The 17,864-nt window shown below is 39.2% G+C and overlaps 2 protein-coding genes across 2 annotated transcripts in view; one reads left to right on the forward strand and one right to left on the reverse strand.

Moving 5' to 3' along the window:
- fam20a (FAM20A golgi associated secretory pathway pseudokinase) overlaps positions 1-17,864 on the reverse strand; it is a 161,427-nt gene that overhangs the window by 61,522 nt on the left and 82,041 nt on the right. The window lies entirely within an intron of this gene.
- The window catches only part of LOC119423931 (myoferlin), a 36,760-nt gene that overhangs the window by 7,981 nt on the left and 10,915 nt on the right, over positions 1-17,864 (forward strand). Inside the window, exons 7-34 of the mRNA XM_037691362.1 lie at positions 4,545-4,673; positions 4,784-4,846; positions 4,942-4,992; positions 5,074-5,104; positions 5,968-6,083; positions 6,181-6,307; positions 6,395-6,498; positions 6,612-6,680; positions 6,784-6,827; positions 8,229-8,311; positions 8,460-8,498; positions 8,788-8,912; positions 9,050-9,163; positions 9,714-9,891; positions 9,967-10,091; positions 10,278-10,387; positions 11,489-11,681; positions 11,913-12,068; positions 12,163-12,294; positions 12,475-12,638; positions 14,304-14,418; positions 14,632-14,734; positions 14,914-15,050; positions 16,092-16,262; positions 16,508-16,601; positions 16,676-16,753; positions 16,853-17,034; positions 17,266-17,424. Of these exons, the coding sequence (XP_037547290.1) occupies positions 4,545-4,673; positions 4,784-4,846; positions 4,942-4,992; positions 5,074-5,104; positions 5,968-6,083; positions 6,181-6,307; positions 6,395-6,498; positions 6,612-6,680; positions 6,784-6,827; positions 8,229-8,311; positions 8,460-8,498; positions 8,788-8,912; positions 9,050-9,163; positions 9,714-9,891; positions 9,967-10,091; positions 10,278-10,387; positions 11,489-11,681; positions 11,913-12,068; positions 12,163-12,294; positions 12,475-12,638; positions 14,304-14,418; positions 14,632-14,734; positions 14,914-15,050; positions 16,092-16,262; positions 16,508-16,601; positions 16,676-16,753; positions 16,853-17,034; positions 17,266-17,424 (3,192 nt within the window). The remainder of the gene's footprint in view (positions 1-4,544; positions 4,674-4,783; positions 4,847-4,941; positions 4,993-5,073; positions 5,105-5,967; positions 6,084-6,180; positions 6,308-6,394; positions 6,499-6,611; positions 6,681-6,783; positions 6,828-8,228; positions 8,312-8,459; positions 8,499-8,787; positions 8,913-9,049; positions 9,164-9,713; positions 9,892-9,966; positions 10,092-10,277; positions 10,388-11,488; positions 11,682-11,912; positions 12,069-12,162; positions 12,295-12,474; positions 12,639-14,303; positions 14,419-14,631; positions 14,735-14,913; positions 15,051-16,091; positions 16,263-16,507; positions 16,602-16,675; positions 16,754-16,852; positions 17,035-17,265; positions 17,425-17,864) is intronic.

Here is a 17,864-nt window from a genome sequence, read left to right on the forward strand (position 1 = left end):
ACAGGCAGGATAATTTGAATAGACAACTTGGTTGTTTTTAAGGGAAAGAACACTAGTAATTATATATCCATGACTCCGTAACCACTGACCAAAATCCTCTGACAGAGCTACTTTCAATGTAAGATTCAAACACCTATACGTCCAATACTTGGACTGAGACAAATGATTTGTAAACTTTGCAGATTTAGCTTATGTTGTGACAGTTTGCAATAGTTTTGTCATGCCACTGAATTATTAGCTATTTCTTTTTCAGTATAGTTATACAATAGAGGGCGGCACGGTGGCTCCATTGGTAGAGCTGTTGCCTCTCAGCGAGAAGGTTGCCAGATCGAATCCAAGCCTGGGGCCTTTCTAGGTGGAGTTTGCATGTTCTCGTTGTGCATGTGTGGGTTTTCTCCGAGTATTCCAGTTTCCTCCCACCGACCAAATGTGGCCCTCGTTGACATCTTATCTGGCCCCCAAGATGTTATTTTAAATGTAAAACACTTTTATCACTTTAAATTTTTTCAGTAATCTTGGATTATGATGTCAAAAGTGCAACAGAGAAAGTCAAATGAGACCAATCAAACACTTACTGAGGGTGCATTCACACCAGCCCTGTTTAGTCCGCTTTAATCGAACGCTAGCTCGTTTTCCTAGAAAGTCCGGTTCGTTTGGGGAGGTGTGAACGCGCCATCGAACTCTGTCACGGAACAAAAAGGCGAACTCTGGCCCGGGCTAAAACCTAGGTCTCGGTCCAGTAGAAGAGAACTCCAGCGCGGTTCGAGTACAGTGTGAATGCAAACAGACCGGGCCCCGCTCCACAAGCAAGAAGTGGAGTACAATGCAGGGCAAACAAATACGCATTTCTCTGACCTTATATGGTGCCGTCATCTGCCTTGTGTGAAAAACAATATTCTCCATGGTCTTCTGTCTCATCTTCTGCTCATGCTGAGTCCATTGTTGAAAAATGACAAAATATAACTCCTAAAACTGCTAAAACTTGATGCCACTCCGTTTTTGTTTTTATTTCCAGAAGAAGAAGAAGTGTCTTCAGAGGTTTTTGTGTTGTTTCTTTCAGTAGTTCTTGGTGCAGCGTCCCCACAGGCGAGCGGGGTAATAGATTGGTTCAACAGGTTGGCTCGACTGCACAGTGCAGTGTGAATGCAAACGCACCAGCTCAAATGTAAACAAAAGGTCATGAATATTGGTCCCCAACTGAATCGAGTCTACCGGACTATCAGGTGTGAAAACAACCTGAGGAACCTGCAACCAAGAAAAGATGTTGGGTATCTAACTTGAGTTAATGTAGATTCTGAAACCGGCCCTTAGTTTGAAAAAGGTTCTAATTTTGACCCCCTTTAGTAAGTGAGTTTGACACCCCTGCTGTGGAAGAACGGAGTGGGTGTGGTGAAGAGCAGAGCACGAAGCAGGGTAAACAAAACATGAAGGCATGGCAAGGAAAAGCAGAAACTATGGCAGGAGAGGGCAGAAACCAGGCATTTTGGATAAAAGACGAAATGTTTCAACAAAAAAGAATCCGTCCAGAGGACCTGACTCAACCTTGTCAGAAAGACCATGGGTATTTAAAAGGGGGGCAAATATGCTTAAAATGATTGCCCTTCTATTTTGTAATCCTTACCTTCAAATAATATCATGCAACCATCATTGCGACTATCACGCAAGAAAAATGCTGCAAGCAATATTGCACCTAAAAGTTCAGTTTTCCAGATAACCAAGAACTTCAATGAGGTGAAGAAGATTCAGGGCATTCAAGCACCCACCATCTCCTAAAGGGGTTCACTACAGAATGGGTTGTGAGAGCATCTGTAAGAAAAAAGCCTTTGGAGGACTTTGTGACAAGGATAGCAAAAAAGCTGCTTCTGTAAAAAACTAACGTTCAAGACAAATTAGCATTCTGCAAAAAGCACAAGAGCCAGGGAGACTTGTGTAAGGTGATTTTTTATTTTTTCCAAATATATTTTTAGACTATTTGGGGGAAATCATTTGGAGAAGAGCGGGTTAAAACTGCCATGAATTGTGTGTTGTGCCAACAGTGGAGCATTTGGATACAATCCATGTGTGCACGAGAGTCACTTCTCAGTCCTGTGTGCTTACTGACAAACACTGTCATGTGTGGCACAATCCAGGCCCAGTTTGATGATGGTCTGTGGACCACGATGGGGTGTCATGTCACAAGGCAGATGTGACAACCAAGTGACTCAAAGCCCAGAACATTATTATTGTTGATGGTATCAGGTAGATGAGCAGAAGCAAACAAAAGGTGTTCATAGTTGGTACAAATAATACGGATCTACACCATGTCAGAGTGAGTTACAGAACTTATGAAGACAAAGGGTTAACTATGACTCTGAATAAATGTGGTGTTTTCTGATGAGTCCTTAAACTTTGCATATTTTTAATGTTGTTTGATTAATGTAAAATAAAACTAACCACGTTGAAGCCCCAAAATGCAACATTTTTCTCTCTGACATTTTTTTTATTCATGACTGTAAACTCAAAGAAGTCCTATTTAAAACATTTTAATGTGTGCTGCTTCTATGAAGAGTAGGAATAGATGCTTATTTTAAAAAAATAAAATGAGTAGGAGTAATCACAAACTTATTTCCTGTCTTAGTAAAAAAAAAAAAAACTACCTTGAGTCATCTGCAGTTAAATCAGTACTTCCCACACAATGCATTTGTTTAAAACACATTTAAATCTGCAGATTTTCAAGGATTCAAGGTTCAAGGTTCTTTATTTGTCATACACTTTGTATTTAATTATACATTTTGTGTACAGATCAAGATGATTTTATTTCAAAGACATGAAAATGTAGCTTTTTTATTTTTATTTTATCTTATTGTTATCATTAGGTGTGATATTTCATGTTGAAAAGTTCAGAAACACTTTGCCTGAGCTGCTAGTTTTATCTTCTTTGGTAAAAAATGTTTTGCATAATTTACAAAAACACAAATGTTTTGAGTTTTTTTTACATTCATTCAACCTTTATTTAGACAGGTTAATCCCATTGAGCCTCGAGGACTCATTTACAAGAGAGACCTGATTTCAACAAAGAATGATGACAACAATAGACAGTTATAAAAAGTCATACAGATTTTTTTATACAAATAAGATGGCAAAAAAGTAACAAAAACAGCTAGCTTATAAGGTGAATGTAGAAAACTAAAAACAGGAACATGTCTGCATCGATCCCTGCCAGAAGTCCAACAGATTCTTAAAGCCACTTAGAGAGGTCAAGGTCGAAAGCTTCAAATCTTTTTGTAAGATATTCCAGGAAACAGGAGCGGAGTAGGAGAAGGCCCTTTTGCCAAGTTCAGTTCTCACTGAGGGAACACTGCAGGTAATAATGTCCTGAGAGCGCACGCTGTAACTGCACTCACGCAGAAACATGTAGGAGGAGATGTATGAAGGCAACAGACCAAGAAGTGATTTAAAGATGAAAATGTACCAGTGAGAGAGTCTGCGTGAAGTTAATAATGTCCAGTTAACCAGTGAATACTGGGTGCAGTGGTGGGTACGATAATCACAGCCAGTTATGAATCTTAATGCACCATGATAGACAGCATCCAACATCTGCAGGGTTCTTGTAGGAGCGTTCATGTAAATAATGTCACTGTAATCAATGGAGGGAAGGAAAGTCACAGATACAAGGCGTTTCGTAGCATTCAGAGTTAGACAGGATCTGTTTCTGAAAAAGAAACCCAGTTTAACTTTCAGTTTCTTTACCAAGTTTTCCACATGAGCTTAAAAGAGAGATGTGAGTCGACAAAGATACCCAAATATTTATAGGAATCAACAAACTCAATCGGACACCATTTGAGGATGAAATCAGAGGAAGAACTGCTGGGACCGACTTCCTATTTGAAAAAAAAAAAACATCCCTTTGGTTAAATAATAATAATAATAATAATAATAATAATAATACATAATGGGCACTGTTTGTTTATTCAAAAAAAAACCTCACTTTAATTATAAATTTTAATCAAGTTTAATTATTTTTGTCTCGTAATAAAAAAACAACAACATTAAACTGCAATAAATGGGAAATCCCTAAAAAAAACTAAGTATGTGTAAGTTTTGTTCTAGTTTTATGGCTTTGTTTATACAAGTTCAAGTCCAAGTTGGTTTTATTGTCATTTTTTTCATTCATTCGTTCAACCTTTATTTAGACAGGTTAATCCCATTGAGCCTCCAGGACTCATTTACAAGAGAGACCTGAATTGCATCACATGTGGTACATGAGGTGGAGTGAAACTGTGTACACAGGGTCCCAGTTACATTCAACAATAGCAAAATTATAAAGTGTGTAAGAAATACACTAAACTAAGAAATACACTAAACACTAACAGTACAAAACAAAATAATAATTGTTAATATTATAATATAATATTAATATTATATTATAATAATTAATTATTATAATAATTATTAATCACATAATAATTATACACCTTGTGAGCTGCAACAATGAGACCTATTTATCCTCTAAGTATAGTAAAGGTAACTTGTTTTATTCATGGTTTTTATTTTATTTATTTCAGATCCGTGCTCGAATCATCGAGGCCCGTCAGTTGCCTGGCAACAACATCAAACCTGTGGTGAAGGTCAGCGTGGGTGGAGAGACCCACAGGACCAGGATCAAGAGGGGAAATAACCCTTTCTTTGATGAAGTAATGACAACTAGACAACAGACGGCACCAAAGAAACATTTAATTAAAAATATATATAATTTTATAATCCTGCCAATCTGAACTTGCTAAGAATCTCATTACTTTATCAGATGTTCTTCTACAACGTTCACATGCTGCCATCAGATTTGTTTGAACAGAACATTTGTTTCCGGGTAAGTATAACACATAAATGTTGCGGCTTCTGTCGGCGTCTGGTGTGTTTTTGTCACCTCCAGTATTAACTTTCACTCTTTACTTGTACTTCCAGGTGTACGATTCATATTCACTGAGAGCTGACAGCCTCATGGGTGAATTTAAGGTAAAATGGCCACCAAACAGAATTACTGACATTTAAGAGAAGTGTAGCTGATGTTCACAAAGTTCTTATTTTTCCACACAGCTGGATGTTGGTTATGTTTATGATGAACCAGGTAAGCACCAAGTTTGGCTCAGTTCATTATATTTAACAGAATACAAGGATTAAGTCTAGTCAAGTGTTTTGTTTTATCAACTTAATGTTTTTAAAATTGATCTAAAAAAAGACAAATTTTACTTTTTCCCTCTATTTTATGCTACTTTAGTTATTTTTTCCCCATCGTTAATTAGATTGTTCATGCTGCATGTTGTGTAAAGTTTCACAGAGTAACAAACCAACAGACTAGTTATTACTTTTGTCAGTTTAGATTAGCTCCAGCCGTTTAGCCGCAGTTATTATTTAATAGTTTGCATTGACTCATTCACTTTGTAAACGATTAGTTGTTTATTGTCTGCAGCAAGCAACTTTTGTAATTATTGAAGCTACAAAACCATAAATCTACCTCTTGTCTATTAGAATAAAGCAATATAGTGTAGCATAAATGCTTGTAGCTTCAAAAAGACATTTCCCTCAGGACCCAGAGGGATCGAAAGCATCTAACAAGAAAACAGTCGAAAAACATCTGAAGGAACTCAATTAAGTTTTATTATTTGTTGTAAAAAAAAAAAAGGTAACATTAACTATGAGCAAATGCTTTCTTCTTGTTAGCTGACGGCTAATGTTCAGCTATTTGTTAGCTAAAAGCTAATAAGTTACAAATGAAATATTGGTGGTGCTGTGTTGACTTGCCATTGCAACCAACGAATACAACTTTTTAAGGTATAAAAAATTGGCATGCTATATAAATTTTTGTTAAAATTCTCACAAAATGTTACATTTTCTCCATTTTCCAGTTTATTCTACCAGCCGATGTCTGCATTGAAGCGGTTTGCGTGTCGTTTTTAATCCAATAATTATAAATGTTTGGTCTGTTTTCAGCCCACTGTGTTATGAGGAAGTGGCTCTTGTTGAATGATCCAGATGACGCCAGCTCCGCAGCTAAAGGCTACCTCAAAGTTAGCCTCTTTGTAGTAGGAGCAGGAGATGAACCTCCGGTACGACTCGCATCATACGTGCTGGTGCATGTTGCTTCTCATCATATCACGCTGGATTTGTTTCTTGCGTTCATCTCATCTTGTATTCAAACTGAAGGTGGAGAAGAGGGAGTCTAATGATGACCAGGATGACATAGAGAGTAATCTGCTGCTGCCAGCAGGTGTAACTCTGCGATGGGCAACTCTGTCACTAAAGGTCTTCAGAGCTGAGGACATTCCACAGAGTAAGAAAATAACTTCCAGTTTGTGTATTATGAAAGTAAATCTGTTGAACTGAGAATTCATTCTTCTTCTTCATCGTCTTTTTTCAGTGGACGATGCATTTGTCCAAAGTTTAAAAGGGATTTTTGGAGGAGACGAAAATAAGAAGAACTTGGTGGATCCTTTTCTAGAAGCTCGATTTGCTGGCAAAAAGGTTGCAGAGCATTTCACTTACTTCAGCCAAATTGCTAAATGAAGCAATTTACGGTAGGTTACTGTCACACTGTAGAGAGAAAGCTAATACAAGGTGTTTCATTCCCTCTCCAGCTGTGCACACAGATCATTGAGAAGAATGCAAACCCAGAGTGGAATCAAGTTTTGAACCTCCAAGTCAAAGTAATGAGTCTCGGCTGTGAAGCTGCAGAGACACGTCACACAAAAATCAGTTTTTAATGTTTTACTTGCTTGTTGTTTGACATGTTTCGTGCATTTGCTGTAGTTCCCATCGATGTGTGAGCGTGTCAAACTGACCGTCTATGATTGGTGAGTCACCGTTCTTTTCTAAAAGTTCAGAATATAGCGGTATATTGTTCTGATAGAGTTATCTTACATTGAAAAAATGAACCACGGTGTTTCTGTTACCGTAAACGTTACACCGCCCTACAAGTCGCATCAGTCCAAATATGCCTAATAAAGTGGAAAAATCCATAAATATGTTGCTTCGTCGTATAGATCACATCTATTATGCGTCACCGCTGACAACCCAGAAATGTGGGCCGGTGTGCCAAAAATCGATTGGCTGCCGAATGAGCATGCACGGGAAGACTTTAGCAAGAATTTAACAAGATAAGCACCTAAAAACAATTATTTGTTAGCTCGACTTTATAGTAAAGGTGTGTCTCAGTTGAACTTTTACTTAATAAATGCACTTCAGTGGTCAAATTAGCTGCATTTCACCGGAGCGGTGCAGCGAAATGAAGCTGATTTGAGAGTCCAGGCAGTTGATGGTGGCAGGCTATGGCAAGCCGATTGAGTCATTAATAGCCACTTTTACCTATTACATCATACAACGGCATGCCATACACTCCACTGCAATCTAGTGGTTGAAAATTGTAGTGTTCAATATTTTCAGTCAGAATGAATAAAAACTGTCATATTTCATCTTGCTTTGGCGTATAAGTCGCAGGGCATGCAAATTATGCAAAAAACTGTGACTAATAGGGCAAAAAATACAGTAGATTATTTTATGTGTGTGTGTTTGTATTTGTTACTTTGTAAGGCCCATTTTTTCCAATACATACTACACTGTGAGGACCAACTACTCCTTATGGGGCCCAAAACCCCATAAGAAGTAGTGTCGTTGGTGGGTTAGGGTTTAGGTTTACTTTAGGACTAAGGTGTGAATTGAGGATGGGTTAAGGTTAGGTTTAGGGTAAGGGTCAGGGTTAGGCTATAGAAACGAATGAAAAATGAATGGAAGTCAATGCAAAGTCCCTGTAAAGATAGAAAGACAAACTTGTGAGTGTGTGTGTATCACTGCCCAACACTAACCTCACAAGAATGACATAGCACAGTGACTCAAACTGTGGCGGCCCTGCCCTGTCCCTCAATAACATGCTCTGTTGGCACAGTGGTATCATTTTCATCACTGTGTACATTTCTGAACATATGAGTAGCTCAGGCTCAGGAAGGCCAGAGGAAGTAAGCACTAGAGGAAAAGGTTAGGCAAATGTTGATAACACATTTAAATCTGAGAGCCAACAAACTTCCTATTCAAAGTAAAAGCACCAAAAATGAGGCTGCACTGTTGAATTTAACGGACCAGTTGTATTGTGAAAAGTATTGGCTTAGCAATTTACTTATATAATGTTTTACATGCCAGTATGGTTTGTTATAAGAGCGCAGTGCTGTGTGTGTGGTTCAAGGCGATTTGTGTGATTTCAGGGATCGTATGACAGGAAATGATGCTGTTGGCACCACATACCTGAACCTGGCCAAAATTGCCTCCTCTGGTGGAGAAGTGGAAGGTATAATGTTTGTAACAGTATATTTATTAGCATGGGTTTTATGCAAAAAGCAAAACAAAGATGACAAGATTCTGTGTTTCTCTTTCTCATTTATCTAAATGTGTCATTTCTAAAAGGTACTTCGTTTGTTTTTGTCCCTTTGTAATAGAAGAACATGCCAGAAATGCGGAAATATCGTCATTTGAAGGTTCACCCGAGCTCTTTTTCGCTGTGTTTTGCATGCAGTGCAACACATTATAAGCTTGTTGAGCATGCTAAAATTCCAAGCAAGTCCAGTTCTGTTAGTGCTTAACCCACGCTTTGTCCTGGTTCGACAAGATTTACATGTTAACCTCATACCACTGTCATTGTCATTGCTTCCACCTGCTTTGTCACCATTAACAATGCCCACACCAATACAGCAAGCTTCACCTAAAAAACTGAACGCTGCCCTCACGTTTGCTCATAAAAGTTGAACTCTGAGGTTGTCTCTCCAGCTCACTCAGGCGACACTGAGGTGGGGTTCTTACCCGTGTTTGGCCCTTGCTATATAAACCTGTACGGAAGCCCCAGAGAGTTCAGCGGCCTGCCAGACCCCTACGAGAAACTCAATTTTGGCGAGGTAATGAAGTCCACATGAATGATTATCACTATCTTACTGCAAATGTGACTATTTCTTCATAACAATAATTTTGACATGTCTTAATTATTTTTTTAGTGTCAATATTTGTATTTTTTTTTTATTTTTATATATATAAGGGAGAAGGGGTGGCCTACAGAGGCAGGATTCTGGTCGAGCTGTCCACTAAGTTAGAGCAGAAAATAGACAAAGCTGTCGAAGGTATCCCCAGTGATGACCTCCTGGTGGTGCAGGTAGTGACTTTTAATCCACCTACTAACAAATGGGTGACCTGAAATTGAAATTCATGGATGACCGTGGTATTGGAAGTCAACGCAGTGATGTAGTCTACGTGATACTCGGGCATATGGAGTACACTAGAAAAGCTTAAGAATGTCAGTATACACACTTAAAGGTGCTCAATGATACATGGCATATCATTAGGCACGTGTCATTGTTACGTTAAATGGCAGTTAAACATGTCCGTAACAATCTATCAGTATGTAGTGCTTTGCTTTGATACTGTGTAATAAATTCTATAACATGTTTTTATTACAACGCCAACTGTTCATTTATTCAAATACAAGCATCAGATAAATTTGGAAATGTTCAATATGCTTAAAAATCAAAACAAATTGATGATTACATTGTACAAACGAGTGTACTTTGTTTTCTAAGCACAGTATGCCCACTACAAAAATGTAGACTACACCACTGAGAAGGCTTGACAGAAAAAAAAAGAGATAAAACTAAAGCTGAGAAGATCAAAAACATTTCCTCTTTATCTGTTTTCTCCTCTTTCAGAAGTACCAGCGGAGGAGGAAATACTGTCTGTGTGCAGTTTTCCACAGCGCTTCCATGATTCAAGAGCCTGGCGAACCAATCCAGTTTGAGGTTAGTATCGGTAACTATGGCAACAAATTGGATACCACTTGCAAACCACTGGCCTCCACCACTCAATACAGCTGTGCAGTTTTTGACGGTGAGTGATGAATTCGTGCGTATAGCAACCTAAAATACAGATCACTTTAAATAGCAGGGTTGTTTTTTTTTCCAGGTAACCAATATTACTACCTGCCCTGGGCAAACACTAAACCGGTGGTTGTGGTCACATCTTTCTGGGAAGACATCAGTCACCGCCTGAATTCTGTCAACATTATCCTCTACATCATTAACCGCCTGGTAAAATTGCACTTCCACCTGTAATAGTCTAAAACTTTATTTTCTTTATTTAAAGCATATTTTACAGCATTGTTTGCTTCAGCTCTCGGCTGTAGGCTTACCATACGTGTGTCGGTATGAGAAACGGTCGTGGAGTTTTTAAACTGCAAACATAATCCTGTCTTGTTTTGTTTGCTGCTGTTTTAGCAATCAAACCTGAGGGCATTTAAAACTGCCATGTTGGCAAAAGTCTCTGACAACCAACTTGCAGAGGTGTGGCTGAAGTTGCTCAATATGCTTATTGAAGACCTGGAAAGGTAAATAGAAGGAGTGTCGCTGAGCTGTTCATCATTTCTGTTGCTTGTTATGTGCATGAATCTAAAAGGTAGCTAAAAAAATATTCAAGCAAGGAAACAAACGAACCGTTAATTATGTCTGCGTAAGATGTGAACCCACATGCAAAACCAAAAGCTCAAGAACTTCAAGGTAAAATAAATTAACTTGTTTATTTTTCAAAAGACAAATCAAAAAGGTTGACGAGGCAGCACAAAAACTCACAGCTGAAAACTCAACTCACTATGAAAAACTAGAGCAGGGCTATTCAACTGGTGGCCCGGGGGCCAAATTAGGCTCACAGGTGAACTCAGTTCGGCCCACCAATGGGTTCATTTTTAAATAAAATTATATTTTAAATCATAAAACAAACTTACTTAATGACAATAACTGCTGAATGTCCAGCCCCTGAGCTCTTGGCGTTCAGTAGCTGTGACTCTCTGAGCAATTTAGTTGAACAGGCCTGAACTAGAGGCTCGAAGGAAAACAAACCATGACCATGTGAAAGCATAATGCACGGACAACAAAAGAGCAGAACACCTCAGGCTTTACAGGGAAACTAATAGGGGAGAAATGACCACGCCTGGAACAGGTGAGTGGGAGGGGAAGGAGGGGAAAAACACTGGGGAAGCTAAAACACAAATACTCAGAAACAAAACCTAAAAACAAGAGTCACAAGAAGACTAAAACTAAACACAGATCATGATAGTAATGGCCTTAAAAGTTAGTGAGTTCAGAAATATTTCAAAGGTTTGGGTTCCTTGAAGGAATGTTGCTTTTCATGGTTTTGAATTAAGGTCATTTGTTTAAAAATGAAACATGATCACGCATGTGTTGTTAGCATTCTCAGTTTGTGCTGGGGCTGACTCAGCTACTGCCACATCAACTTTTACCTCCATATTTCTAAATTTGATTGAGTTATAGTAAATTTTGTGGTTTTTATGAGCCATTCAGTGGTTATTGAAATATTCTGCTCAGACACTGGCAAAAAAAAATACTGCCCACCTTTCATGGGCAATATGGTCAAAGTGTATTTTAATTTCGACTGCAGTAAATGAAGCATCAGTTTGTGTGCTCTTCTTGAGTTTCCCTGCACCTGAGCTGGAGGGCTGCTCCAACCTGACATCTCTGGACATCCAGATCAAGAAACTGCGAGACAGCGCTTTGTCTTCCATCCTGGAAGCAGCCAGGCGGATGAGAGATGAGGCCAGAGAAATCTCTGAGACTCTGTCCAACATAGAAATCTGGGTGGAAAAACTCCAACAGCTGGCTGAAGAGGTACAAATGCAAGAAGCCGGATTGACTGATCTCTGACGTCTGATTTTAGGGGAAAGTAAAACTGTGTTTGGAAGACTTGTTGATTTATTAAACATGTTCTATAGGCCAGAAGTGCTTTGACAATGTTAGAATTTATGTTGTGCTGCAAGTATTTTTGACATGTTGTGATTGTTATCAACATGCTTGGTTTAGCACTTTGCGTTTAAATAGGAATATTCTCCCTTTTCTCAGCCCCAGAACAGCATACCGGATGTGATCATCTGGATGCTTCGTGGTGAGAAGAGGGTGGCCTACAGCCGTATTCCAGCTCACAAGATACTTTTTTCCACACACAGTGAGCAGGCCTGTGGACAACACTGCGGCAAGACCCAGACTGTCTTTTTAAAGGTAAACACAAAAATCACAGTAAAGGAAGGATTTAAATACTATTATAGGAGTGTGTTAGATTATTTCCAGTCACAATGCTTGTTGAACCCCACAGTACCCCATGGACAAGGCCAAAGGGTTGAAGGTGCCGGTGCAGGTCAGAGTCAACATGTGGCTCGGTCTCTCTGCACATGAGAAAAAGTTCAACGCTTTCTCTGAGGGAACCTTCAGTGTGTTTGCTGAGCTGGTAAATCACGTTCTCCCAATAAAACAAAATAACTAACACGTCTGTATTCACAAAGTTTTATAGCAAGTGCCTGGATTATTTAGTCCGCTTGCAATCTGATACTGTAAATAGTTCACACAGAACAAAAGAACTATTTAAATTCTCTCACAAAGGTATAAATGTCTTTTCTTGTATTTACAGTATGAAAATCAGGCCAAGGTCTTTGGTAAGTGGGGGACCACAGGTTTGGTGGGACGCTACAAATTCTCAGACGTAACTGGCAAACTGAAGCTGAAACAGGAGTATTTCATACCACCCCGGGGATGGGAATGGGAGGCTGACTGGTTCATCGACCCTGAAAAAGCGTGAGTGTAATTAGATATAATCATCTGGCATCTAAAGAATAAGACAATCTTGAACAAGTACAATTTTTTGTCCAAACTAAAGAGACATTTTGACACTAATGGCATTGATTAGTGACTTTTTGCCCTGCTGGAACAGATTTAAAGATTGTGTCTGGTCTTTTCTGTTTACATTTCTCTCATTCCATGAACTTTAAAGTCTGTACCAGACTGTTTCAGTGAGCTGGAATTCCCTTTTAACTTAATCTGTTTCTGTCAGCTTAAGAAAAATTAAGCTGTGCACTCCATGTTGAGTTACCTAAGCACATTTTCTGTCTCAGCAGTCATAGTACTCTTTTTTAGTATCCAGGCATCTGTACATTTATCCGTTCTGCAAGAGATCCAGAAGGAAAAGGTTTAATAAGGACAGGCATAAACAAGAAATCTGTTATTTTACAATCCCATCAAAAAAGAAAAGAAAAGAAAAATCAGAACATTTGTTTTAAATGTAAATTAAACAATGCAATGCAAATCTCACAAATCCATATTTTATTTACAATTGAACATAATGAAATTATTAAATATTTAAACTAAGAAGGTATACCATTAAAAAAGGTAATTTTGAATTTATTGGCAGCAACACATTTCAAAAGAGATGGAATAAGCACGACAAAAGGTTGTAAATGTAAGTGGTATAACTATGATCCAGCTGATGCAGCATTTTCCACCTATATATGCTTATTAACAACAAACCAGCAAGAGAACTGGGTATTCAAAAGTAAAGTGAACAGGGACCATCCAAGTCAAGTCAAATTTATTCACAAAGCACATTTAAAACAGCAGCTGTTACCAAAGTGCTTAACAATAAGATCAAAGGCAGTAATTAAAGAAAAAATAATAAGATGTAACTTAAAGGGGGGAGTGGTGGCGCAGAGGTTAGAAGATGGGCTTGTGATCAGAAAGTCGCAGGTTCAACTCCCGGTACTGTCAACATCAAAATGTGGGTGGAAAAGGTGAAACACCCACACCTGCCTCCACCCTCATTCGCCCCACTCTGGGCCCCCGAGCAAGGCCCTTAACCCCCACCATCTGCTCCCTAAAACAGGTCTCTCTTGAAAATGAGTTCTCGTGGCTCAATGAGATTACCTGGATAAATAAAGGGTAAATACATTTTTTTTAAAAAAGCATCAAAAGTAAAACATAAAATACACAAAAACAATGAAATAGTAAATCAAAGCACAGTTCCTAAGCCTGCCTCTCTGATGGTATGGAGGTGTATTAGTTCCTATTCTATGGAGAGTTTACACATTTGGAATGTCACCATTAACGTAGAAACGTATATACAGGTTTTAGAACAACATACTTCTAATCCTGGGAAGGCCTTGCATATTTCAGCAGAACAATGCTAAAACACATACTGCATCCAGTACAAGAGGTTGACTTTGTAGCAGAAGAGTACTGGTGCTGAACTGGCCTGCCTGCAGTCCAGACCTCTCATCAGAGAAGACCCAGGACTGTTGAACAGCTAGTACCCTACAAACAAATTGGGACGACATGGGACATATGACACGGGACTTACTTTGTGACACCATTAGAGGGACACAGACTGATCAACGTGGTTTTGAATGTTCTTTATTGCCCTTTTATTGCTTTTGACATAGATGCTCGATGTTTCTGGCTTTGTTGCAGTCTGCTAACCGAGGCAGATGCAGGACACACCGAATTTATGGATGAAGTTTTCCAGAACGAGACCCGTTTCCCTGGTGGAGATTGGAAAGCCGCCTCTGAGCCGTATACCGATGTGGTGAGACCAGAACGCTGGCATGCAAACATTGTGCAGAGATGTTGCAAATGAAACTATACACAAACTAGATTTGCTTGTCTCTGATAAACTGAAATATGCACGAGCTTTTGTGCATGAATAGTAAATTGATTTGCATATTCTGTCTTTGCCTTTACAACAACAAGAACAGTGAATATAAAAAGTAGCCAACAGTTTTGTTATAATGTTGCACAGAATGGGGAGAAGAGTCGCAACCCTGCAGAGTTCGACTGTCCTCCAGGTTGGACGTGGCAGGACGACTGGACTGTGGATGACAACAGAGCTGTGGATGATCAAGGTGCAGAAACTCACCTAGCAGATGAAACCTAAACAATATTCGGAGTTTTAATACACCGTTACCTCCGAGTTAATTCAGTTATTCCAAACTGCATATGCTGTAGTTCCATGTGTCTTCATACAGAATCCAATGAGTTTAAGACAAATGTCCTTCTGTCTTGGCGTGTATGTACTCTAAAGGCTGGGAGTATGGCATGACCATCCCTCCAGATGACAAGCCTCGATCCTGGGTTCCTGCAGAGAAGGTCTACCATGTCCACCGCAGGCGGAGGCTGGTCCGACCTCGTAAGAGAGCTCCTGGAGGGGTAACAGTAGAGGTCAGCAGACTGTCTCATTTTGTAAATAGAATTACATTAACTATTATTTCTTGAAAGATAATTCAATTCAATTCAGTTTATTTATAAAGCGCCAAGTCACAACAGAAGTCGTCTCAGGGCACTGAACAGAAACATTCATATATAAAAATAATAATTTAACAATATTTATCTGAGGAGCAGACTGCTTTGAGTTTAACTCCATCACAGAACTCTCATCTTGAGCAAGCATGAAGGCGACAGTGGAAAGAAAAACTCCCTCCTGAGGAAGAAACCTTTAGCAGAACCGGGCTCAGGACAAGCGTCCATCTACTTTGACCGGCTGGATTTGAAAGGAACAGATACACAATGGCAGATCAAGAATCATGTTAAGATATAAATAGTATCAAATGAAAACTAATCAATTTTAACAATTAATTTAAGGAACTGAGGTCAATTTGTCCTCTAATAGTGTAAGCCTATGGCAGCATAACAAGCTGACCCTTACTATAGGATTTATTAAAAAAGAAAGTCTTAATCCCAGTCTTAAAACTGGACAATGTGTCAGCCTCACGGACAGAAACTGGAAGTTGGTTCCACAAGAGAGGAGCCTGATAATTGAAAGATCTTCCTCCCATTCTGCTTTTAGAATTATGAGTAAGCCTGCAGTCTGAGAGTAAAGTGCTCTGTTGGGAAAATATGGAACAACAAGATCTCGACTATAAGATGGAGCTAGGTTGTTGAGAACTTTGTAGGTTAGAAGTAAGATTTTGAATTAAATTCTGAATTTAACAGGGAGCCAATGGAGAGAAGCTAAAACTGGAGCGATATGATCTCTCCTACTAACTCCAGTTAAGACTCTGGCAGCAGCATTTTGGATCAACTGAAGACGTTTTAAAGACGTATTTGGACATCCAGATAATAAACCATTGCAATAGTCCAGCTTAGACGTGACAAATGCATCAGACCAAAATAAGTGGTGTTTTTTTCCAGTTTATAGTTACATTAATTGATCACTTGTAAAGTCAATTAAATGTTAGTTCTGGATGTTTATTTTCCACGCAGAGGAGAGATCGTGGTGACCCTGAAGGCTGGGAATTTTCCTCTCTCATTGGCTGGAAATTCCACAGAAACGAGCGTTCCTCAGACACTTTTCGTCGAAGGCGCTGGAGGCGAAAGATGGCGCCTGAAGATCGTCTCGGAGCGTGTGCCATCTTCCAACTGGAGGGGGCACTGGTGAGTAAAAGATAGAAAACTAAAATCCAGATATTGATAAATCTGCTTTCACAAAACAAAAAAAACCCCATCTAAAATCAGCTTTTTCTAGTTTGCAAATAGTCAGAATTCAGAGAGGTGAGCAGATAAGCTAGAAGGGAAAGAAATATCTAAGAAGAAGGAGCTGAGTCACTGAAGATGTACAAATATTTAACAGAGAGTTAAACACATCCACATTCCCAGCATCTGGTTTCTTTGGCATGCAGGGTGTTGATACAGAGGAAAAAGAGAAGGGCTCCAAAGCTGATGCCACCAAGATGTTTGGGGCCAACACGCCCACGGTGTCCTGCTCCTTTGACAGTAAGCGCCTCAAAGAAAAGTTTTTTTTTTAACGTATTTAATTTTGTTTGATTTTAAACCGTCTTCTTTTGTAGGATCCTACGTGTATCACCTTCGTGTGTACGTCTATCAGGCAAGGAACCTGACGTCCATGGACAAAGATAGTTTTTCTGGTAAGATTTTACCCTGTTAAAAACACAACTGCGAGTTTAGCGAAGAGAAAATATTCAAATTTTCTGTGAATGTTATGAGCAACTTTTCATTCGTTACAGATCCGTACGCACACATCTCCTTCCTTCATCTTAGTAAGACAACAGAGAAGCTGAAAGCAACGCTGAACCCAACCTGGGACCAAACTCTAATTTTCCATGACATTGAGATGTATGGAGACCCCCAGAGCATCGCTGGATGTCCCCCTGACGTGGTGCTGGAGTTCTACGACAGTGACCAAGTGGTAGGCTGTGGGGGATGTTTAAATATTGACGGATTACAAAATAATTCTGTCAAAACCAGCGGAATGTGATGGCACATTTCTCTGTACAGACATACCCTCAGCTTGTAAATGTTTTAACGCATTACGCCCTACTAAACACGTCAGCGCTCGCTAAGTTTAATTTTACACTCATTTGTTGCACAGCAAGCGAAATGTTGACAAATCACGTGTAGCATGTGATGATCTGTGCAGGGGAAGGATGAGATGCTTGGCCGCAGCGTTTGCACCCCTTTGGTGAAGCTGAATCCTGGTATGGATGAAATGCCAAGGCTGTTGTGGCATCCCATCATCCAGAAGGGACAGAAGGCTGGGGAGGCACTCGTGGCTGCTGAACTCATTCATAAAAACAAGGTACTGAAGCACTCAAATGTGATTTTATTTTTTTATTTTTATTCTTTTGGCATGAATTGTAAAGCACGTCACTTAAAATGTATTGTCTTAGCACAGGACTTTTAATATTATATATCTTGTGATTTTCTTAAATGGTTGTGAGGGTTGATTATTGACCTATTCATACATGCACATCAGATTGAGAACGAGTTGGTGAAATCTGTGGCAGGTGGTGGTGATATTGGGAGGATGGTACTTCATAAATGGTTCCATTTAAAGAATGGAAACACCATATCTGAGATACGAGAAATAAAGAATTATAACATCTTAACTCTCCTCTTTATCACAGTTAAAATTCAAAGTGTACAGAGGAAAGAATGGGCACATCTTTTTTATAGCAAGCTTTGGATTGCAGATAAGATAGATAGATAGATAGATAGATAGATAGATAGATAGATAGA

This window comes from Nematolebias whitei, chromosome 17 (assembly GCF_014905685.2).
Source record: "Nematolebias whitei isolate Nwh7 chromosome 17, NemWhi1, whole genome shotgun sequence".
NCBI lineage: Eukaryota > Metazoa > Chordata > Actinopteri > Cyprinodontiformes > Rivulidae > Nematolebias > Nematolebias whitei.